Raw genomic sequence first — 26,245 nt, 5'->3', positions numbered from 1 at the left:
AAAAAAAAAAAAACTGGTGAAAATAATATGTTTATAAATTAAAGAATAAAGATCCATCATTTAATTTTATTTACCCATTCATGACTTCTGATAATTGTTCTAAATCTTGTACTTCATCATACACTCTAATATCTTCATCTGGAAACATGTAATCCCCAAAAAACAAACTCCTGAATTAAGGAAATTAAAAATAATGTCAGATGGTTTCTCATGCAAATATTGTAGCAAATATTGCATAATAATGAAAACAGAAGCCTGAATATATTGCTATAATGTATATAGAAGTTGTTCCTAAAGATCTAGGCAATTTGTTTAAAATTAAACAAATTCTGCCATATTGACATTTTTTGTACTATAAGTATCTATAATATAGCTTTTTTATTATTTGAAAACAGAAATAAATATTTGCTGGAATGAAAATCAAAATATTTTAACGATTTCAACGTATCTGCTGGGAAATGAAAACTTCAAAATGAAATTTCCTAAAATCTTTCTGTAAAAAGCAATGCTGTTTAAAATAATAAAAGTCTCATATATATATATATATATATATATACAATCTTAACTTTCGAATCAATAACCATAGAGCTCAAATTAAAAAATTCAACGCACAAAAAAAAAAAAAAAAAAAAGCATTAAAATAAGTACACCATCACAATTAAATACAGCAGAATTAGAGCACTTTAAACACCATGACTTCAATTCTATTCAACTTCAGATACTAGATATAATACCCAATCACAAAACAAGAATTTTTCAGGAATCTCTCTATATACTAAAACAACGTTCCCTTTATCCATATGGACTTAACACTTGTATACATAGTCATAGAGATACTTCTAAAAAATCTATTTTCAGCCAATTTAAGCTTTACAGCAACAAAACACAGAGAGGAAAAAGAGGAAGCAAAATAAAAAATAATGCGAGATTTTTATCCACTTTGGATACACTTGCATTGAAAAAACAATTGAAATGTTTTTTTTTGACTCAGACAACTTTCCCAAGAAACTTCTCAACTGGTTACACTCCTGTACTAATAAATTTCTTATCATACTAAAGAAATTCATTCAAGAAAGCTACGACGACATACAAATCATTAAAGACATGATTCTCGATTTTAGTCTTTTCAGACTCTCTCACTCAACGCAAAATTTATTTTAAAGTCAATTTTCTGCATCCGCAGTTTGACAATATTCATTTCTCAAGAATCGTCAGAGATTGTAAAGATTACTTCCTCGCACAGTTGACACAATACCAATGGTTGCATTTAAATATCAAAGGACCTTAAGCAACTTGCTCACTAACCACGATGAAATAGATGAAACAGCAGAATGACATTGTAAGACACCAATTTACAGCAATTACATAGATTCTCATCACCAGCACATAATTACTGGCAACCTGAATATCATACAAAACCACCAACTAAAAACACTAACGAGTTATGGTACAAAATTTAGACCAGTCAGAAACGCGACTAAAAATTACTGTTACAAGAACTTTCAAAAACAACATCAACGAATTTATAGTTAAAGCAAGCTATCAACTGAATTTACCCATAGATACCTTCTTAAAATGGAAAGCTAAAATTCTTCAATGCATATCCACCAAAATCAGTCACTTCAAGTTTAAAAGTACACTGAATTGGTCGCAACTTACATCAGATATTAAAAAATTAAAACAGCTTTTTACTATTACAAAAATAGATAAAGCAACTAATAACTTTAGCATTATATGAAAACAATTCTACGCAGAAATTATTCATAAAGAACTTCTCAACGCAACTACTTATCAATTAAGCCAACCTTACAGAAACATCTATAATAAACAGGATTAAAACTTTTCATAAGAAACTCAATATTACTTTCAATGCAAACTACAACAGATTTACTAATCTTTATGCGATTCCCAAATTCCATAAAACACCATTAAAATTCAGATTTATAGCTAATGGAACTAATAATTACAAGAAAAATGTAGACTATTATTTTTCAATTCAACTTAATAAAATCTGTAAATTTATTTTCAATGATTGTAACACTAATCATAACTATTGCTGGATCATCCATAATAACACTCCTGTCATTAATACCAATCAAACAATTAACATCCAAAACATTAACTGCTATGACTTTGAAAACTTATATACCTCACTTCCTCTAGAAGAAATCTATACCAGTCTACTTGATCTGCCTAAACTCTTCCCTGATATGCTCAATATCATGACTCTTGACAAATGGAAAACCTACCTAAAATGCACACTTTTTCATAACTACATCAAGTTTCAAAATCAACTTTTTAAATAAGTCAAAGGATTGCCAATGGGCTTACATTCTAGCTCCTTGATCTGTAATATCTTTTTACTTGTCAAAGAATTTAACTTCCAAAAAAATCTACAACCACAAGAGTTAAATTACTACAAACACACCTACAGATATATTGATGACCTTATTACAATTAATAATTTTGGTAAAATTGAACACTCCGAGATTTATCCGAATTGTCTTACACTTAACTAATAATTCACAAAATAGCATAGACTTTCTAGATCTTCAAATCATTAACTACAAAAAAATTTTACTTTTTGACAAAACAAGAAACTTCAATTTCAATACTAACAAATTAATAAATTGGAACTCCAACATATCCAAAAAAGTAATTAACAATACAATAATTAATCAAATACAATGAATTAAAATTATATGCACAGATACAATAGATTTACAACGTGAAATTTTGCTCCTTATTAAAATTCTCAAAAATAATCTAATACCCATTCAATTTATTACCATTGCCTTAAAAGAGCAGGCGTTAAATACTCACTCTAAATCATTTAACTGATAGGGATATGATAATTTGTTCCTAAACCTGAGAAGGTGGTATAAGTTGGATGACTATCAGTTGAAGGATTTGTATATAGTGTAATTATTCAGTTGTATATATTGTAAAAAGCTAATTGTCTTCAGACTTATGCTGCTACTAAAAAAATGGGCCTGTTTCATGACTTTAGTCTGTCTAATAGCTCTTGGACAGTGAAAATTCCTTTTTTCCTTTCTTAAATTCTTAATCATTGCGACTTGACAATTAGCCAGAAATTAATTAATTTCCATTCACTAGTATTTAAAAAAAAAAATCTTAACAAACAGTTACACTCAAATAAGAACTCCACAACTCCACATAATACATCCCTCAAGAATTCCAAGTCCCACCCATTACCATAAATTACTTCACCCAAATCTTACTGACTGATATTATTCAAAGCCCCCACTGCCGCTAAGAATTTTCGGACACCCTACACTTATGAGTCAGATACGAAGAGAACACTTTGCCAACTCCCCACTAAAAAGAATGTAATGAGTCAGACACGAAGAGAACACTTTGCCAACTCCCAACTAAAAAGAATGTAAGTTAATTAATACCTTTTCTGGCTTTTATATCTTCATGTACATTCACTGTTCTTATTATATTTTTTATATTATTTTTATATTATTTTTGATTTGTTTTTACAAAGTTTGCATTATTTATCTTATTTTGTAATCTTCTATGTTTATTTCAACTTTACTTTGAATTCTTTCATCTATTCTTTTCATAATGACAATTTACAATGTTTAATTTTTACAAATAATATAGAACTCAAATGCATAAACATGAAGGTGTCGGGGACGGTTACTCGAGTTTTTTCGGATTTCTCTACAGAAATTGCTTTTTACTCTAAATTGAATTGGCTAAAATGCTTCATAAGAATAAGTTCTTTGAGTATCAGCATTGGTTCGTAATCCCTTCTATTCACGAAAATATTTGGCCTGACTAGAATTGCCGGTTTGGCTTTACTTTATAACTCGAGTAAAGACGAAACACCTTCATATTTACGTATTTTTATTAATTATTGTTCATTGAACGGGAGTTTGTCTGTTCCCCTTGAAAAGTCAACTAATTTCCAATCAACGACAATGATTACATGTTTTTAATTTTTCCTTTTACAATTGAAATTTTGTTCTTCATGATGATTTAAGTCCAGTCCCCATTAAAACATTATTAACATTTTACTTTCAAGTTACTTCAAAACATCTTTCAAAATAAAACTTACCAGTATGGATTCACTCTTTTAAAATAATTCTACATTAATTAAACTTAGGATATAATATAATCAATTAATCAATATTGTTTAGGAAATAAATTATATATATATATATATATATATATATATATATATAGTGGCAGCATTTAGTACTGCAGTTATTCATCCCCTTCAAAGAAAGTTGCAAACAGTTAAGAAGTTCAAATAAAACATTTTAAAACTATTATTATTTATTAATTCTATAAAATAATAAAAAAACCTGAAACAATAAAAAAATATTAAACATTTACAGAAAAGTCATAAATAAAATTACAGGTTTTTTTCCAATTTAAAATGTATGAAGATATGTAGAAAGAATGAAAAATATTTTTAGTTAATGCTAAATTAAAATAAAAAAACTAAGTAAATAAAAACAATATTAGCAATTTACAATTAAATATTTAATTCAGGGTGAATATCATTAAATAAAAAAATAATAGAGTTAAATGGTTCAAGAATTTAAAACCAATAGGATTTTTTTTTTTTTTTTTTTTTTTTAATTTTAGGGAAAGTGCAGCTTTTGTTTGGTAATGTATCTGTTGTTAATAATTAATAGCATTTCAAGAGACAAACATTTTATCAAACCTCTTCAGAAGCAAAGGAAAGTTAACTTCTAGAAAATACTCAACATAAACAATGAAATCAGACATGAAATAAGGTTGAATCTTGTAAAACATAAATATTACAGAAAAAATTTTCATTTGTTGCTAAATATAGAGTACCTAATAATAGACATAGAGTCAGTTAAAGTTTATAAAGAAATATATTTTATCAGCAAACACCCTTTTTGACACTGAGAATAGTTAGATAATGTCAAAATGTTAAATGAAAACATATTTAAATCACTCATGTAATAATTAAAAAAATATATAATTTATATAAGTATCAAAAACTAGATTTTTCAAAATTATACATAAATAATTCAAGCATGAATTTTGTTTCTTAAAATAGTTTATTTAAAAAATAATTTTAAAAAACACATTTAAATGCATTTTGAATATATTTAAACATATAAAATTTTAAGGAAAATGGAGTCTTTAAGATTTTAATAAAGTCATTATAGTTAAACCTGATATTTTTTTTTCTGATTTTTTTCATTATTTTTAATTTTACATGTCACTGTAATTAAGTCTGGAGCATTAAAAAAAATAAATAAACAAGCAAACAAAGTTATTTTTTGGTGTTGATGGGAAGAAAAATAAGAGTTTTTCAGAACTGCTGCAGTTCTGGAATTTTAATTGCTGGCTTAAAAATAATTTAATGGTATTATACATTATCTAAGAAATCATAGGCAGAGAGTAAAATATTTAAAATATTGAAGTATGAATACGCAAAAGGACAATACATTTATAATTATTTTACTTTATGTCATTTATCTTTAGACATCAAGTAAAAAATTAATTAGGAGAAGGAGAAATCATATACATGCAAAAAAAAGTACACAAAGAATTATCACACCTTATGTCATCGTCCTTTAGTGAACCTGATGTAAGATGAGCTAAAACTTTAGACATTGGTTGTTTAAATTGCTGTGAAGTGATTTCAGATACTATCTCAAAGAATGCAAACCTATAAATAGTAAAATTTTTGTGTATAATTTCAAAAATTATGAAATTGCAGGAAAATGCAAAATAAAATTTAGTTGCATACCTATCAGCATCATCTATTAGGCGATCATAAAAAACTCTATAAACTTCATGTATCCACAAACGAGTTAATTTGTTGCTATCATTTAAATGAGTTCTTGGCATTAACAACACTCCATAAATTACTCGTGCAAAATCTCGTAGGTTAAATACATAGTGGCTTTTTGTGGGAGTTGGCAAAAAATTTTCAATTGCAGCTGTGTATATGTCTTTCGTAGCAAGAACTACAACCTACAAATACAAAATTCAAGACAGACATACATATAGAAAAATACAAAAATTTTGCTAATACTGTTTTTAATTTCAGTTTTTGATATATATATATATACATATATTATCATCAGACTAAAGAAGTTGATTGTAAAAAAATATAATAATAAATTATATTAGCAAGAGCAGTAACTGTTCTAGCTAATATAATTCAATTCATTTAATATTAAATACTGATCAGAAATCAAAAAAGTAAATACATGTTTGAAAAATAAATCATTGTTTATCATACCTTTCCAAGTCTCTGAATTGAAAGATCATATCCTTTCAAAAACTGCCAATTGACGACAGATGAGAAAACATGGCAAAGTGTTTCATCATCAAATACATCAATGCCCATAATATTCAAATGTCTAACAAAACGTGATGTAATATCATTTCTGCCACCACCTGGGGGACCCATAGCTGTTATAAGAATCTAAGGAATACAATTAGGAAGAAAATGGTATTTAATTATTGAAGTAAAAAGTAATACATTAAATGGGTTCATTAATAGGATACAACAACAACAACAACAACAACAAAAAAAAAAAAAAAAAAAAAAAAAAAAGAATAAAACATATATGAAGATAACTGCATTCAGTTAATTAACTCACACAAACCACTTGAAACTTAATTTCATTCATATTTATTATGGATAAATATGAATAAGTACAAGATACCAAACCTTCAGTTTTTATCACACATGTTGAATAATTCAGTTCGGCATAAGATCAAGTTTGTTACAAAATTTAACACAAAGGTTCAGAAATTTTTGGTTCTAAATTATTTTAAACATAATTTTAACACAAAATAAATCCACCTATTATTAAATTATGAAAATTCTGTGCTGATATCTCTTATACAGTATCTCACTAGCATAGCAATACCCAGCTACTTTATGATAATGATAAAAATGAAACATATATATATATATAAAATAAATATTATAAATGATATAAAAAACTTTTAGTATACAGGGATGCATTTATTCAGAACTTTTATTCCCTGTGTAACTTAAATAATCAATTAATTTACTGTATTAATATTCCAAATATTAGAACTAACTGAACATGGTCCACCAGGATAATTAAAATATTTGCATGTCTAAGTTAACTGTCATTTGTAAGTCAAATAATTATTTACTGTACTATGCATAATATATATATAGTATTTTATAGTATTTTAAATTTATAGTAATTTATAATTCTAATGAAAAATGCCCACCAGCGGCCGAGCGGTAAAGTCGCTGAACACTGATATTTCGGTCCGAGGTTCGAATCCCGCGAACGGGCTGGCTGCATGGGTGTTTTCGTGGTTTTCCCCATGTGTAACATGTATACGAGCCAGTTTCCCTTAGAAAGTCCTCCACGAAGGCATCCTTCCCTTTAGGCACATAGCCCTCGAGGCTTTGCCATAATTAAATAACCTAACCTAACCTATCTAATGAAAAAAAATATGATGATTTCTATTAACAATACTTTATACTTAAATAACGCAAAACATCTAAAAAACTTCAAATATTAAAATCATGAAAATTTTTAACTTTATAATTACAGCCAACAATTGATTAACTAAGGTAAAAGTGAGAATGGCATGAATGGTTAACTCTAAATCATGGCCAACCCAAGAGCAGACAAAAAATGAAAGAAAGAGGAATAACTCATAGCATAATAAAGAGAAAAATACTGTTCACAGTTCACCTATCTTTTTAAGCAGCTTGATCTGTACAATATATTTATTTGATAACATAAATTAAATCAGTATTAAAAAAACACACACTATAAATAATGGACAAATACATATCATTAGAAGAAAAGAAAAAAAATTAGAACTTTTACTTTTTGGCAGATATCATCTCTTATCACTGCTATATATATCACTTCTTTCCCCTTGCTTGTACTCAGTTTACAGAATTCTCTTATGCCAATGGTTTCTATTGCCAACTTTTCCATCATTTTCCAACAAATAAGCTTAATTTTTTTTAAAGATATGTTTAAGTTAACCTCACCTGGGTAATCTGCTCCTGTTTTATTGGGAAAGGACTATACATACAGAAATTTACATTTGATAGGAAGTATGTGCTTAGAATATTTACCACATCTACAATTTCCAAAATAGAAGTATCTTTCTTATCAAACCAGTGACGATGATCTATCCACTGGCGCAGTAATTCGATCGGAGGCTGAGCTCCATAAACTTCTTTTGCAGGCATATTCAAATCATCAACAAAGACAACACATTTCTTTCCCATACTAGGGCCAAAAACTCCTTTTCTCCTCCTATGGAAACAGAAATTATGATGCAGATTAAAATTTGAAAACAAAAAGCAAAATATGCAACATACATTAAATAAAACTAAAATAAAGACATCAGCTCTTAAGAGTGACATTATATTGAATACCTAAAGAAGGCTTAATTTTCTTACATACTAATCCTAGATATGCACTTTGAATTACAAAGATTTATGGAAACACTTACAATAGTACTTACATAGGAATTTCGTCCTGTTTTCTTTTTTCATAGACTAACATTTTGTATATAACTCAAGGAGCAACAATTTAGAACAGTTTGATAGTTATAATGTTTTGTATTTTTATAGTCCTGAGGATTTCCAATACTATCAAAGGAGCAGAACTGTTGTTATTATTATTTTGTTTTTTTCTTTTTGCATTCTCTGAAATAAAGTTTCATACTGGTAATTCATGTTTAGGAACAATATTTAAAAAAAGAAAACAACTTAAAGTCATGTTTATGGAATATCTTTTATTTATACGACATATTTCAGATGGTTTTGATAAACTCAAGGAAATAATCAAGTCTTGATATACTCAAGTCTTGGAAAAATTACTGTAGGGTACTGAAAAACCAAACTTTGCATCATGTTCTTTTAATCACATCACATTCTGTTGCATATCTCTGGAATCAGCACAAATACTTACTCAGGAATCTTATACTATTATTTGCTTTTAGAAGTGAGAAAGTACTGAGATTAATACATAAATAAGTCTTTAGAGAAATTAAAGTATTGGTACTTTTTATCTGTTCATTATTCATTAAAATATAATTTTAAAGACCAAATTTTAACAGTTTAAGTTTCTATACTTCAAGAGCTACATCTCTTAGAATTTGCCATAAATAAAATAAGCAGAACATTTTTCTGAGTTTTGGCTAAAATGTATTTATACAACTATAACTCCTGCTATTTTTCTTATACTAGAAGCCAAAAAATCTATATGGGGGATATTATAATCAATATAATATTTTATTAAATTTAAGACCCAAAAATTCCTTCATTTTAAGCAATACCAAGTACACATATCTTCTTGGTTATTAAATATGCTTTTATACAATTTCTAAGATTAATTAGAAATGCATAAAGAGCACACATAGCATCTCAAACTTTTAATTTGGCACAAAGAACATGCTGAGATGAACTACAGTCTTCACGAAAAACTGCTTCCTTATACACATACATGAAATTTACACATACAGCAAAGCTTAATTACATGAATCAGTTAAAATGCATTTCGATATACAGTACAAAGTCCATAATCCAACTCGTCGGGACTTCGGCGGTTCCGGATCATCAATTTAAATCTGATAAGATGGTATGCAGAAATTATACAATTAAAAATATGAAACCGTAATTTATGAAATAAAAAGCAATTATGATCTAAAGGGTATCAAATTTTACAAAAAAAAAAAAAAAAAGCTTTAATATTTATTTGTTTACTTTAGTAAGCATTTCTTTCAATGCACGCATGCGTAATGTGGGTAATGTATGCACACGCATTCTTTATGCGCATGCGTAAAGCATACAAAAAAAGTTTGTGGCTTTGAGGTCCGGATTATAGATCATTCCGGATAATGGATGTCCGGATTACGGACTTTGTACTGTAGTACTGGCTTTAAGTCTTTTTTGCCCCATGCACTCCTTTCACCATTGCTAGACGATCATCCTCCCAAGGCCCACAAGCGGCTGAGCGGTAAAGTCGCTGAACAATGGTAATTTGGTCTCATGTTTGAATCCAGCAAATGGGCTAGCTGCATGGCATTTTTGTGGTTTTCCCCACGTGTAATGTGCATATGAGCCCGTTTCCCTTAGAAAGCCCTCCACGAAGGCATCTATTCCCTTAGACAGATAGCCCTTGAGGCTTTGCCATAATCACATAAACCAAACCCTACTTTCCAAAACTTGAAAAATACATACATATTCATAAATAGCAGTGAATAAGCAATAAGCAAATAGTAATAATAGTAAGAAATAGTAATAAATAAATAATAGTGAATAAGTAAATAAAAGCCTGATTACATTCCCTCCTGAAACTATCGAACTTCCCTGCTTGAAAATCCTTGAGATAGATGTTAGTAAAAATTATCAAATGTCAATGTGAAATTTTTCAAAAAACAAGGAAAAAGAAATTCTATGGTTTTGATGGAAAAAGTCTAAAAATAAGATATAGACATAGTGAACATATCCTTTAAAATGTTCTGACTATTTTCCTGTTAGTATATAGTAATTTGTTTCTCAAATTCCTAAGACTTGTATATCAAATAAACACATGCAAATATAACACATAAAATTGTAAAAAAAAAAAAAAAAAAAAAAAAAAAAAAAAAAAAAAAAAAAAACCTTCCTTTTCAGAAACAGAAAAACGTTGCAAATTTTTTTTTTTTGTCCAGAAGAAGAGGGACTCATGTCAGTTCCCTTGAAATCAATAGACTTTTATAAAATATACAACAGTTTATTTTTGTTTAATTAATCCCTAAGACCTGGCTTTATATTTATAAGGCCTCATGCATTTATTGTTTCTATATTCTTTAATCATAAGCCTGCTTCAGCTCCAGTTATTCAAGACTTGAAACATGTACACCTCTGTCTCCGTGGAGCGGTGTTTAGTACACCAGGACACCTAAGCAACAAGGCTCTACCCGTTGTAAAACAGTTTGTGAATTGCGAATGGTATGATGAAATAACCTAAAACTAATTTGTTTTATATAATAATTTAATTTTTCTAAGGTAATTTGTTTTATATAATAAAGTTTTTAAAATGAATAACTAATAATTTATAATTCCTATTTAAGCCAGAAGTTAGGAAATGCTAATTAAAGTGTTAAGCGATGTCAAATGAATGCAGGCCAGAAGTCGTCAAGCTGGTGAGCGTGTGGATAAAGGCAAGATTGGGCAAACACTGGTAATTTGAATCTGATAAGTAAGACATAAATTCTATGAACATAAGACTAAAAAGAATGCAAAGCAGATACAATAAGAGAAAATTAAGATAAACCGTAAAGGCATTATAATAAATATTACATAATAAATACATTCAATTGGGCCATGAGCCTGTCCATATTTGCTAGGTCATTGTAGTTATAATTGCAAATTTTAATGGCCGGGTTGTTAATTGTTTTTTGTCTTTCATGAAAGCTTTTAGCAAGTTTATAATAATGTGAGTGTAGTTGCTACATACCCAGTTCTTCATGAATTCTATTGTTGCGTATATATTACTCCGCTTGCCTAAGAACAGAATTTTGGCAAGTCTGTAATTTTTTCCTATTAAATTTTTTGGTACAGGCCCAAACTGGACTAGCATAACAGAGTAATGGACGGAGAATGGACTTATAAATGAGTAACTTGTTGTCAATAGATAAAACACTGTTTCAAGAAATTAAAGGGTATAGTTTAGCTTTACGAACTCGAAACGTTTGGATAATAGATGCAATCTGTGGGGCCCATGTAAGAGTTTTGTTGAGGATTACCCCAAGATAAGGGACCTGCTTGGCCTAGGGAATAGTAGTGCCATTAAAAATGAGATTTTTTAAAAATTTGCTTCATTTGGTGAACATAATGGCCAGTGTTTTATCCACGTTCACTTGAATTTTCCATTTTATAAGCAAAGTCTCTAATGTAGGGATGTAGTTTTGTAATCGTTGAATGAATGGACCTACAAATGCACTTTGTGCTAGAATCGCAGTGTCATCTGCATACAAATTTAATGTTGTGTTGCGTGTGAATGATATGTCATTCATGTAAATATTAAAAAGTGTGGGTCCAAGTAAGGACCCTTGTGGAATGCCAGTCTGAATGGCATGGCTTGTGGAGTTTGTGACAGAAATGTGAATGACGAAGTGTCTACTGGTTAGGTAGGAATTAATAATGTTGACGATGTAGCCTGGGAAGCCAAGGGCGTGTAATTTTTATAGTTCTCCAGTGATCTTGCATATTGCCATTCCCTCAAAAATGGTTTCTACTACTCGGTAGAGCTGGTTAGTTGTTGACAGTTGCTTCATAAAACCAAACTGGTGTGGTCTGATGATGTTGTTGCTTTCTATGTAGTCATTGATTATCTTGAGTAGGATAGCTTCACAGATTTTACTGATGGAAGAGAGTAAACTGATAGGGCGATAAGACTCTGGTTTAGATGGAGGTTTTCTGAGCTTGAGGATCGGAATGATCTTCGCAGTCTTCCAAGGTTGAGGAAAGTGTTGCAATTTCAAAATTAAGGTTGCAAATTCTAGCAATAGTGAAAATGGTCTTGATTGGGAACTTTTTAATCATGCCGTTGGTGATGGAATCTATGCCAGGACTTTTCTTCTTCTTGATTCTTTTGATGCATGCATAGACTTCTGATGGTAAGGCTGGAATCATGTACTTGGATTTGTTGGGAAGTTGGAGTAAAAGCTATGAACTAGATTTTCTGTTGTAGTGTCACGAATGTTGTTTGTGAGCATGTACACCTTTTTGGACTTTGTGCAAATATCTCTTTTGTGAGTTACTGTTTCTGACATCTAAATGCAAAAGAATTACCGTAATTTCCAGAAGAAACGCCGTGACGTTTACGTTTTTAAAACTTAAATTTTCAGCGGGTGCAGCGTTTCTACCCATGTGGCGCTTAGGTACTAAAAAAAAATATTTACTTTGATGTCATTGTGCATAGTCTGAATGACCTTGCTATTGTACATAGTTTGGATGACCTTGCTTTTGTACATAGATTGGTGCTGTTCCCACACAAAAAACTACTCAGTTGCTTTCTGCTAACTTTATTTTGTTTACATTCTTTCCCTTGAACGGACTTACGTGCCTTATTCACACTAAATGGGATCTCAGAACAATAACATTCTTCCTTCTTTCAAATCAGCATTCTCATCAGTTTGAAAAGTCTCTCTTCTCTGCTATTTGATGAATCTTCTAGGACCCATCCTCTCCCCCCTGCCTTTTCCATTGTAAATCTACTGCAATTTTTTTCAAAGGTGGACACCACCTGTGTTGCAATAATGTATTCTGATGTATTCCCCCTTCAGCACGAGTTGATTTTTCTTGGCATTCTGCCAGATACAGATCCCATCAGTTCGGGTACAAGTACTTGTTGGATAGAAGGGAGTGGAAAATTTTTGAAAATGGCACCTAAACGGCACAGAAGCTATAACGCTGGTTTTAAGCTTAATGTAATTTTACGTGCTGAACAAATTGGAAATAGAGCAGCAGCTCGAGAGTTTGAAGTGGACGAGAGATACATTCGATGTTGAAGAACGGAAAAAGAAGAACTTAAAAATGTGCCAAACAGAAAAGAACTAAAAGAAGTGGTACTGTAAGGTGGCCAAATCTAGAGGACGACCTTGCAAACTGGGTAAAGGAGCAACGAGGAAAGGGAATGGCAACTTTGACTGTAAATATTCGCTAACAAGCAAAATTTATGGCAAAACAAATGAACATAAATGATTTCAAAGGATGGCCTTGCTGGTGTAGCATATTTATGAAAAGAAGAAATATTTCTGTGCATACTAGATCAACAATTGGGCAACAATTACCAGTGAACTGGCAGGATAAAAAGTCATCTTTTCTAAAATCTGTGACAAATATTATTGACACACACACACACACACACACACACAAACAAAACAAAAATAAAAACAAAAAAACTCTCTTCCATTGAAGATAATAAATATGGATGAAACGCTGTTAGATTTTTCGACTCTCCTACAAACAGAACTGTTGATGAAACTGGTGCAAAAACTATTCTGTGCTTACGACGGGGCATGAAGAACATCATTTACATGTGTGTTAGCTTCTGCTGCAAATAGTGAGCTAAAGCCGATGATCATTTTTAAAAGGAAAACTATTCCGAAGGGAGATTTTCCTATGGACGTAATTATTTGTGCAAACGAGAATGGATGGATGTGTGAAACAATCATGCACGAGTGGCTACAGAAAGCTTGGCAGTGTCATAAGGGATCTTTTTTTCCAACCAAAAAGGTTATTGATAATGGATTCCATGCATGCTCATTTACTTGAGTCAGTGAAAACCAGATGTCAAAAACTGCCTACGACCGTAGCAATAATTCCTGGTGGTTTGACAAAAATCTTACAACCATATAATAAAACTATACCCCATATTTTTGTCAGGTAATAAAACCTTCGAAGCTGAAGTCCGAAAGCGGTGGGAGTGTTGGATGAGTGAAGTTGTTAGCATACGTATACCAGAAGCAGCAAAATGCATACAGCATCTTATGAAGAAGTTGCAAAGTGGGTAGGAAGTGCATGGAAATCAGTGAAAACATCGCCAATAATAGTAGTATTCAAAGAAGCTGAAATTATGTCCTCAGATAAAGAGACTGTAAACCAAGAGGATGAATGTGAAGATCTGGAAGACTTAGATCAGGATTTACTAAATATTTTTAATTCAGATAGTGAAGAATCAGAGTTTGATGGCTTCATTTGATATACAGTTTGTTGCAATTCCTTTGTAAGTAAAATTTAAAATTTCCTTTTGTCATCCAAATTTAATATCTTGTTGTTGCAACATTTTTTATAATATAGTATGAGCGTGACAAATATAGACTTCTTTAGTGGGTATATAAGTATATTCGTGTAAACATAAGTATATTTCCAACATTTCTTATCTTTAATTTATTTTTTAGTTACAATTTCAAGTCCTGCATTTTTCTTAATTGATATATCATATATCAGGACATAGGTCAAGATTTTGCGTCTATATAGTACATGGCAATGCCACGCACGATTTAATCTATTGCGGCGTTTCTGCATAATTTAAATTTTTTTCTGCCATTTTTCTCGAGTGCGCCATTTACGCCGATTTGGCCTTTCTTCCAGAAATTACGGTATATAAAATATTCTACAAAAAAGGTCAAATAAAACATTAGCTATACATCAGAGGAAAATTGAAAATTATGGATATTATATTAATTTTTTAGGCATTTTGCTGTAACACATAATTTAATGATAAAATAAAATACTTAATGCTTGAAAATAAATCTCTATTTAATCGAAATAACTTTATGTAATGTTTGAGAAAATGTGGTTTAGTTGCAAAAGTTATTTTATTTAAAAGTATGCAAATTCACTATCCCCCCAAGAAACCATTTGTCTAAACATATTCTGGACATATTTAATTCAAATAACTGAGGCTCTATATTATGTTACTGAATAAAAAGCACAGCTTTATTAAAAATTTGATCAACAAAGTTAAAAAAAGTTAAAAAAAGAAATTTTTGCAACTAAAATTAAAATTTTTAGGCCAAAGCAAATGATTCAGCCCAATGGGTGGAAAGACAAAAATATCAATGCACAAAAATTTAAACTTAACTTTTGACCTCACTGATAAAAAATTCAGTGAAGTTGGTGCACCCAATATCTTAATTCATAATACTATTAAAACTTTCAAATGTAAACAAATAGCTGCTACGTTAGGCCTAGTGCCACTTATTCTTTTAAATTGTTGATGATTCTCCAACTACTGCATGTAGATTAAGGCTGAAATACTATAAACGGTAATACATAAAAATACTTTAATACAGTCAAAAGTCGTTAATTCGGACACCCATAATCCGGACCTCAAAGCTACAAACTTTCTGCACATGCGTCACGTTGACGCATGCGCGTAAGACCTTTACGGCTGCGAATATGCATGTGCGCATGCCCAAAATACGTTTCCGCATGCACGTTTAATGTATAACGGACGGTATAAGCTAAGCTAAAATTATCTAATTCAGTTAATGTTGCAGATTGCGTTGTTCCTTAATCTTCGAATTGGATTCGGCTTATTATTTTTTGCAGACTGTTAGAGCAATCTTATAAAAGTAAGCTTGAACTTTCGATTATGTCAAATAGAATTTCCAATATATATTTACTAACATGTATCTACAAAGCGAAAGTATGAAGCGATCTACAAAGCAAAAGTATGTTTCGAAGACCATTAAACAAAAAGTGGAATTGCTGCAAAAAATGGATAAAGGCATATCCTTTGTTTATCTAACCATTCCGAAATCTGTTTATCAGTTTCACGCTGCTTTGTGGCGGGGGGACGCCGCACCATGCAATATATTGGAAGTTGATCTGTCAGCACTATCCTTATCTTCAGGGCAGATGTATTTTATTTTATTTGGCTTATAATTCCTTACTAAATGTAGTACTTCATCTCGATGTACTCTGTCTTTGTATGATTTAAATCAAATTCCTCGTCATTATAATTCGTTTCCGACAGTGAAGAAAGTAAAGTAAACAAATAAATATTAAGCTTTTTTTTTTTTGTAAATTTTGATACCCTTTAGATCATAATTGTTCTTTATTTCATAAATTACGGTTTCATATTTTTAATTTTATAATTTCCGCATGCCATCTTATCAGATTTAAACTGATGATCTATAATCCGTAAAAATTAATAATCCGGAATCGTCGAAGTCCCGACGAGTCTGGATTAACGACTTTTGACTGTACATAAAAAGAACATAATTTGGAACTTATATATTAACACAACCATCTTAGTAACAGCTACCAAATTTTCAGAATGTGACAAACATGCACATAATTATTCTTCTGACGAACATGCTTATAACAATCTATCAGTCAAGCTATGCCGCCATTTTCATATGTGTTCATTTTTATTGTATTCCAAGTTCCAACAGTTTTTTTAAAACAAATCATGATATTTCTTGCCTTAGTTTTATAATATGAGCTTGAGGAATTTGTCAGTAATGGAAGAAACTGTAGTGGAATTTCTGCAGGAATACAGAATTCTATTGCAAATTTTCTAAAGGAAACAGCGAGGAAATGTGTTTCCCAAATAGCCGCTGTTGCCAAGGGTTGTAATTTCTTTGCAATTCTATAATGTTTTTTTTAAGTGAAAACAGATAACTGTGTACTTTGAGAGAAGAACAGTGTAACAAAATTACAGAAAGACTAGAAGAAGAATGTCAGTGTTTTATTTTCTTTTTAATATATCAGGTAATTCTTATTTAATAATTTAAATTTGTATTTTAAATTGCTATAGTATGCTCTCTTTTCATATGTTGATAATGTTTATTGAGTTACATTAAAAATATTGATAGTTCGGGAGTCTTTCTGAAAAGAAGGTGCGAAAACCATCAACTTGCATCTAATAAATAAATTTTACATTTTCATCTGTAAAAGACTGCCAGACAGCATTGAGGTGGTCGCATTATACATAAGTACCCATAATTCCAGTACTTTTAAAGGAAAAAAATGAATAAGTTACCAACATATAAAAATAAAAAAAAAAGAACTTACAAAGCAGGGTAAGAGGATGGGTGGGTGTCTACATATATATATATATATCTGTAATGCTGATCATTTGCAGACGACGTCATCCTTCCAATTATATATATAAAGTTTCGAAAGAGAAAAGCAATAAATTAAGAGAATCACTTTAGAAGACTGATGATAGAGGGATGCAGAAGCAGAGGTGCTGCTTCTGTAAGGAACTATGATGAACTCACAAATGTTAAATTTATGTTATAATCATCTGTCTTCATTAAAATGTCTTTCATTTATTAATTTGTTCGTTGTTATTTTCACACACACACACACACACACACACACACACACATGTATATATATATATGTATGTATATATATATATATATATATATATATATATATATATATGTATATATATATATATATATATGTGTATATATATATATATATATATATATGTATATATATATACACACACACATATATATATACATATATATATAGATATATATATATATCTATATATATATACACACACACACATATATATATAATATATTCAATTTATTCTTATATATATATATATAAGAATAAATTGAATTTAATTAAAAAATTAAATTTAAATACATATTTAATTAAATATTCTTTGTGCCATTGCTGCAAGGAATGAAATTTAAATTTAAACAAATTTAAATTTAATTTTTAACAAATACGTATAAAAGTAAAAAAGCAAATTTAAATTCTAAAAAAAGGAAAAAAGCCAAAGTAATTTTTTTTTTGGCTTTTTTCCTTTTTTTAGAATTTAATTTGCTTTTTTACTTTTATACGTATTTGTTAAAAATTAAATTTAAATTTGTTTAAATATATATATATGTTAAAGAGTATGTGTTAAAAGTTTAGAAATCAAGAAAACTGCTATGACTTTGAAAACCTTTATACTTCTTTACCATTGGACGAAATTTATACTAGTTTAATGCAACTTCCACAACTTTTTCCTGACATGCTAAGCATCCTCTGAATTGAAAGATGGAAAACTTACCTGCATTGTGCACTATTTAATAACTACATTAAATTCAATAACAAGATCTTTCACAGCAGATGGAAGGAATTCCAATGGGAGCGAACAGTTCTACACAAATATGTAAACTATTTATTTTTGCTAATGAATATAAATTCCAACTTAGTCTGAATAAGAATGAATTAAAGTTATTAACAAATACATTTAGATTCATTGATGATATTATAACTTTCAATAATAATTCTGCTTTTGAACAATTCAAAATTTACCAGATAGTTTAACACTTAATAGAACTAATACAAATATTGATAATATTGAATACCTACACCTGCTCATAATTAAACACAACAAAATTAAATTATATGATAAAAGGAAGATATTCCAGTTTGAACCTATTAAACTAGTTAATTGGAATTCTAACATCTCTTAAAAAGTAATAGGTAACACTTTTTATAGCCAGATAATTAGAATTAAAAATATATGTACTGAAATAGAAGATTTAAAGGAAGAAATAATAAAACTAATTAATGTTAAAGTTAATAACCTAGTCCCAACACAATTTATTAATTTCTATATTAAAAAGGCAAGCATTAACTTTTCTTTTTAATTTTTTAACTCTTTATGGTATGATAATATTACCTTAAACCTTAACTAGAGGATAATGGAAGATTTTGAAGAGTTAAAGGATTATTTGTAAATATTAATTAATTATTTGTAAAAATGTATATTTTATCAATACTGGATTCTTTCCTTTTACTAATGAAGGGCCAACTCTTTTCAAAAGTCCCAATTTTAGCCTGAATTGAGTGAAGATTTTTATCTAATTTTTCTAACCTTTGGCCATAAACTTGTAGAACTTCAGTTTTAAACAATGTAGTCTAGTACAAAAAAATTTCCTACAATAATTCCCTATTATTTCAATTTGTGATTTAAAAAAATTAAAAATTTTCTACTTTTAAATTAAAATTAAATTATTTAAATTTCAATTTAAATGTTTATTCAAACTTTTAATTTTACAAAAAAAAAAAAAAAAAAAAAAAAAAAAAAAAAAAAAAAAAAATCAAAAACATTTTTTTAAATTTTTACATTTTTAATAGTTTGCAACATCTGTTTTTCACAAACAGTAGCAGTTCACAATTTTTACTTTTTTACACATTTTAACAATGCCTCAGAATTAGCAATATTTATGCACACAAAACAAGCATTTTACATTATTAAAGTTTACACCATAGGTTTTTAAAATAGCTCTCACAGGTAGCAGCTTAACATTCAACTTCGCATTGTATTAGCGCCCTTTATTTATACAATTAGCAGTAACAAACTACTCAACTTCACCTAGTTTAGCAAATGCTAGTCCACACTCAGGAATTCAAATGTAGTTCTCGGTAAGTTAAATTAAAACTTGCTATTTACTAGCCTTTTTATTATTTTTAATTTTTATTAAATTGTATATAGTTTATTTTAGGTTTACATGCATAATTCATGTAGGGGAAGTTTTCAATAGGCAAGAGTTTCTAAATTACTTTGGTTTTCTAAAAACTTTGGTTTTTTACTCTTAATTGACATTTAATTAATATTTTATTTAGTCATTTTACTTGCTAAATTTCTCAAAATTTCTACTAGTTTAAATTTCTTTTTTAGTAATTCACAACATTTGGTTTATTTTATTCTTGCCTATATGGATGACGAAACACAAACTGAGTAATAGTAATTAAGACACAATAACACGCCGAATAAATACTGATTCAGAAGTCAAACAACAAAAATCAGCGTTAATTCACAAAATTTTCACAGGACTTTCCGGATATGAATTCCTGGGGTATTTATAGGATTCCTTGCCAGTGCGGTTTAATTTACATTGGCCAAACTAAGAGAGCCTTAAAATTTCGCGTCAAAGAACATGAGGCATATGTTAGAAAAAAGGAAACACAGAAGTCTTCTGTTGCTCAACATTGTTGGTCCGAAAATCACACTTTCAATTTTTCTGCTGCCAAAATTATTCAAAAAACATCTTCCATTGGAGAACTGGATTTTCTAGAGGCATTTCACATTCATAAAAATCTTTCTGTTCTAGTTAACGATCCTAATTCCAATCCAAATTTGCCTTCGGCTTTTAGAGAAATTATGTTTTAGTTCTGGTTTCGCCAACAGATGGCGCCACTTGCTTATTCTTGTCCAGGCTTTCTTATCTTATCTAAACATCATTTCCTATCTTTTTCATTTGCGGTTTTGCAGCTGAAGATGATGGTTCGGTAAAACCATCGAAACTAGTCCTGTGAAAATTTTGTGAATTAACGCTGATTTTTGTTGTTTGACTTCTGAATGAGTAATAGTAATTGTAGAGTTAGGTTTGGAGGCAACTTCCCCTTGAAAAGTCAGTCTCCTGCCTCCTCGCCAATTATTCACTTATGCAATTTAATTTGGTCTTAAAAATTCCTTAAAAAAATTCTGAGATTAATTTTTCAGAATATTATATTTTTTCATGGTTTTAGATACGTGCACTCAATTTACATATGCTCTTAGAATTTAAATGATATTGTAAATTAGTTTGCAGCAATAATTAATTTTTTTTGCAATTAAAATTTCTTAATTAAATTTGAAATTTATATTTGAATTTATATGAATATTCACAACATGTGTGATATGTTATCATATCACACATGTTGTGAATATGTGTGATATGATAACATATCACACATCTTGTATCATATTCACAACATCACACATATGTGAATATCACAAATGCGTGATGTTGTGTATTATATACCTATATACATGTTCGGTGCAGCCAATTGGAACAAAAAAGGGTGGTGCACAACTAGACATTATAGCAGTCTAAGACATTATATACTAACTAGTCAACTAGACATTATATACAAATCCATTTTGAAAAAAAAAAAAAAAAGAGTCCTTGATTTTGTCTGTATGCACAGATATCATGCCCCCCCCAAAAGGGCTTTTTAGATTTTACATTATGCCCAATGGGGCGTTTTTTTAACATTTTGTATGTTACATTTATTTATTAAATATCATGTTTTTTGCACTTAAACCATAAAATTCAGTTCAACAGCAATATCGCAAAATAATTTTAAAATGAGCATATCTTCAGAATTTCTGATAGACAGTCTTGCGCGCTCGAGATAAAAATGCTTTTTTTCGTACAGTGCTAACATTGAAATTGTTGAGTTTGTTAATCAAAAATTCGTTAACATTTTACAAAATATGAAATTCATAATAAAACAAATTCCAGATGCCCATAATTGAGTGGAAACGTACGTTATTCAATATTTCATGGCTATAGGTACCATTGCTTTATCACAATGCAAGAAACATACATACATTTATGCAGATTCTTCATTATTTAATTTCTTTAAGTATAATACAAGGCTTTAATATTTAGTAGCAACAATTTGAAAAGTGAACCGACATTTATAGTGAACCAACGCAAAGTGCCAAATTGAAATTAACAGTCGTTCTGGGTAAATTGCCCCTTTGGACTAAAAAAAAAAAAAAAAAAATTCAAATGATTTTGAGAGTGGTCAAAATGGATATTTTCATTGAAAATGATACGTGAAATTTATTGTGATTGCAATACTTTCTTCCCTTCCCACAAGGAAGTAAAAAGGGAAGAAAAATATAAATTGTTAAAAAAAATAAAGTAGCTATTACCTGTCAAGTTTGCTCATAATAATGTCTTGAGTCTGACTAGCAGTTGTCTGAGCAGAAAAATTAATGCAGTTGGGGAGATATCTATAAGAGGGGAAAAACTAGCATTTAAATAACAAAATAAGAGAAAACTGTGCACCATAAATCTACTAAAATCATTTACTTTGAACTAGCTATATTTATAAAGTCTATTATGCTATGCATCTGCAAAATTAAATATTTAATAAATAAAATTTAGATATAAACTATATATTATAAATATAAAAAATCATATTTACAGTACATATTGTAAATAAAATAGAATGCATTTAAATATAGTCAAGTTTTTGAGCATTGTAAGATAAAAGATATTTGATATCATGTTAAAAATCTACTTATAAATTTTGACTTTTCAGTTTTAACTAATTATAGTCTAATAATAACTAATTATAGTTTCTGGTTAGTAATGTTACTAACCAGAAACTTTATCGGTCATACTTTTTACAGTATTTTACAGTATGTTAATACATACTTTTTACATGCATTATATGCTATATTCTTACAATAAAATATTTGTTAGTTTATTTTGCATAATTAAATATAAGGCAGATGTTACATGTATTGTTAACAGTGGACAAAAAATTAAAACTGTTTTGAATTTGCATATATTTTATGACAGAAAATGATAAAATAGATTAGTATATACACATATTTTACACATAAAAATACTAAAGTTTTCCCTATTTTTTGATATTTCTAGGCTATGTGACTTGTCTTCAAGTTTTTAATTTGTCGAAATCTCTAAAATATTTGTTGAATAATGCTTTTGTGTATAAGTGGAGTTAAGAGTGTTCAACCACATTGCTTAATGTTCATTGGAATGAGATTTTATTGGCAATAAGCCAACTTAGGCATTTATGTTACATTTAAGTTAATTCTAAAAGGATATGACATTATTACTGAAATAAGTGATCAGAAGTATGATCATATTGCAATATAGTTTTTAAGACAAAATATAATTCATAATATTTTCTTATGCCATCAATTTATTTCACTTACAATGACAGATTTAAAGGCATCCATCTTGTATTAATATTATGCATTGGATAAAAAATAAAAGCTATCATGAAAAGCTTAGAATAATGCTCAGTGATTTCCCGTATCTGGCATCTAATAGGCCCACAAAGTAAAATTTGGGCCCTTTTAATTGTTTACTTGAAGTGCTTAAATTTATTTTTATCCAATATAATAAAAATATCAAAAATTGGATTATATTATGATACAGATATGGCGGTTTGATATAAGTATGCATGCTAAAATACAGAACATATAATGCAAATAATACTAAATTCAAGAAGACCCTGAAATAATTTAGTATGCAATTATTTTATAAGGCTGTGATTTAGACCCAGTCTGAAACTATTTAGAGTGAAAAAGTTTTAATTCCTCAGGCAATGGCATTACATAACAAATACATAATATGCCATATGAATGATTTAATATTTAAGGATGCTGGTGCTAAATGTCCTTTAATTTTGATGATTTTATTATTTGAAGAAATGGATAAATACATTAAAATAATAATCTTGATTTAGCTTGATTTTATTAAGTTTCTATAGTCAGAATTGAAGCAAAAGATAATGCATTTTATGAATTTATTAGTTCACTCTATAATCCTTAAGGTCCTCTGGTCTTACCAGAGGTCAAGTGATTAAGATCGTATGTGAAAAGAGGCAGTGTCCCTTAGAAAGTCATTTATGAAAGTATCCCTCCTTTTAGGCAGATAGTTCTTGTGTGCTTTGCTCTAATCAATCCAAGGCTCTCCTTCTACATAAGTTGCCCTTAAACAATTTTTCTTCAAGTATTCTGAATTTTCTTTAATGGAAATTTTACCAAAAAACAAGAATACATTCTATTAAGTGATATAATGCAATTAAATGAGTTATTGCAAAATTCTATTTCTTATGATTGGCAAGCGACATCGTATTTGAAAGAATAATAAATTCTGAGTAATATTTTACAGCATGATCAGAAAGAAATGAAATCGATTTATGAAAATCGATTATAAAAATAAATAAATAAATAAATAAATAAATAAATTTCTAAATTTTGCAAATAGTTTAATTTTAGCATTAATTTTGAATTAATAATCCAATAATTAATTATTAGATTAATGGTTAGTTACTATCTTACGTTTTTGTTTATTTCTCTTAGAACCTATTTATACAGAGCACAAGACAGTTGATTAAAGAGAAGCAATATTTAGTATAAATTTATAAAATTCATCTATATCCTGAACAATTATATTTAAGCAAGCTATAATAATAAAGTATTCTTAATAATTAATAAAAATATCTTTGTATCTCATTTATTCAATAAATTTTCTTCAGATATTGATATTATTGAAATTTACAGGGAAAAGTACTAGATTATTATTATTTTTAACTAACAGATATAATGCAAAGAAAATTAAACAAACCATGCATTTAATGGATAATATGTAAATATTGATAGAATTTTTTTAATTATCTCTTAACTTACTTTTCTTTTGGAAGGTGCATTAAGAAATTGTTAGTTAATGCTGATTTTCCGGTTCCAGTAGGTCCAACAAAAAGTATAGGTATATCATGAGAAGTGTACATTTTCAACATGAATTTTTGACGTACTGTTTCATTTGTAGGAATAATCAATTCATTCAACTGCAAATAGAAAATACAGTAAAAATTATAGCCTATCATCAATATACATCTTTTTTCCTCAAATGCACTTTTTAATAGATAATTTAAGAATATGCAGTCATTGAAAACAATAACACAAAGTAAAATTCAGATCAAATCTGACCAATGAAAAACAAATAAATGTATATATATTATAACTGAAATAAAAAGAACAATCAATGAGCCTTAAATTAATCTTTTAATTAGAGTCAAATTCTTGAAAGAATTGTTATGGTATATGAATTATTAAATATTGAACTTTGGAGCTAGAAATTAGTATTCTGTTATGATGCTTATCGCTTGAATCTAATAATCTGAAATACATATATGATACTGCTTTGCTGATGGATTGTCTACAAGATTTTTTGAATGGAAATTTTGATTTTAATAAAAACTTGATTTTCAGTTTTTAGTAAAGCTTCACATGTAATTAGTAAAAAAGATAATAATAGAAATTCTCCCATGAAACAGTTTCATAATACTAATTCAGAAGTCAAACAACAAAAATCAGCGATATATTTACAAAATTTTCACAGGACTAGTTTCGATGGTTTTACCGAACCACCATCTTCAGCTGCAAAACCGCAAATGAACAAGAAAGGAAATAATGATTAGATAAGATAAGAAAGCCTGGACAAGAATAAGCAAGTGGCACCATCTGTTGGTGAAACCAGAACTAAAACATAATTTCTTTAAAGGCCGAAGGCAAATTTGGATTGGAATTAGGATCGTTAACTAGAACAGAAAGATTTTTATGAATGTGAAATGCCTCTAGAAAATCCAGTTCTCCAATGGAAGATGTTTTTTGAATAATTTTGGCAACAGAAAAATTGAAAGTGTGATTTTCGGACCAACAATGTTGCGCAACAGAAGACTTCTGTGTTTCCTTTTTTCTAACATATGCCTCATGTTCCTTGACGCGAAACTTTAAGGCTCTCTTAGTTTGGCCAATGTAAATTAAACCACACTGGCAAGGAATCCTATAAATACCCCAGGAATTCATATCCGGAATGGGGTCCTTAAGTATGGAACTCGGAATTTTATTGATGGGGGAATAAACAACCCGAAAGTTAAATTTCTGCAAAATATGTGCAACTTTATAGCTAATTGATGGAAAGAAGGGAATGACAACTGGATTTTTATAATCTCCTAAAACAAGAGTGTGCCTTTTAGTGTGTTGAGATGAGAATTTTTTAACTGCTTGATTAATAATGTTGGGTGAAAAGCCCCTGTCGATAGCTATTGCTTTTAAATAATTTAGTTCTTCATCAAGGGCTAGTTTGGAGGAGCAAACTTGAAGAGCACGGAAAACATAGGAATAAAATGAAGCTAACT

General features: G+C 29.1%; 1 protein-coding gene across 1 annotated transcript in view; it reads right to left on the bottom strand.

The window, feature by feature from the left end:
* LOC118199199 (dynein axonemal heavy chain 3-like) overlaps window positions 1–26,245 on the bottom strand; it is a 229,218-nt gene that overhangs the window by 94,832 nt on the left and 108,141 nt on the right. The window contains exons 37-43 of the mRNA XM_085820011.1: window positions 24,735–24,892; window positions 22,218–22,298; window positions 8,111–8,294; window positions 6,266–6,451; window positions 5,768–5,994; window positions 5,576–5,686; window positions 75–170 (exon numbers count right to left, since the gene is read on the bottom strand). Coding sequence (XP_085676137.1) covers window positions 75–170; window positions 5,576–5,686; window positions 5,768–5,994; window positions 6,266–6,451; window positions 8,111–8,294; window positions 22,218–22,298; window positions 24,735–24,892 — 1,043 coding nt within the window. The remainder of the gene's footprint in view (window positions 1–74; window positions 171–5,575; window positions 5,687–5,767; window positions 5,995–6,265; window positions 6,452–8,110; window positions 8,295–22,217; window positions 22,299–24,734; window positions 24,893–26,245) is intronic.

The sequence above is a fragment of the Stegodyphus dumicola genome, chromosome 7 (genome assembly GCF_044657685.1).
Source record: "Stegodyphus dumicola isolate Sdum_Otavi_A_Nest chromosome 7, ASM4465768v1".
NCBI classification, from domain to species: Eukaryota; Metazoa; Arthropoda; class Arachnida; order Araneae; family Eresidae; genus Stegodyphus; species Stegodyphus dumicola.
This window is presented reverse-complemented; position numbering and strand designations above follow the sequence as displayed.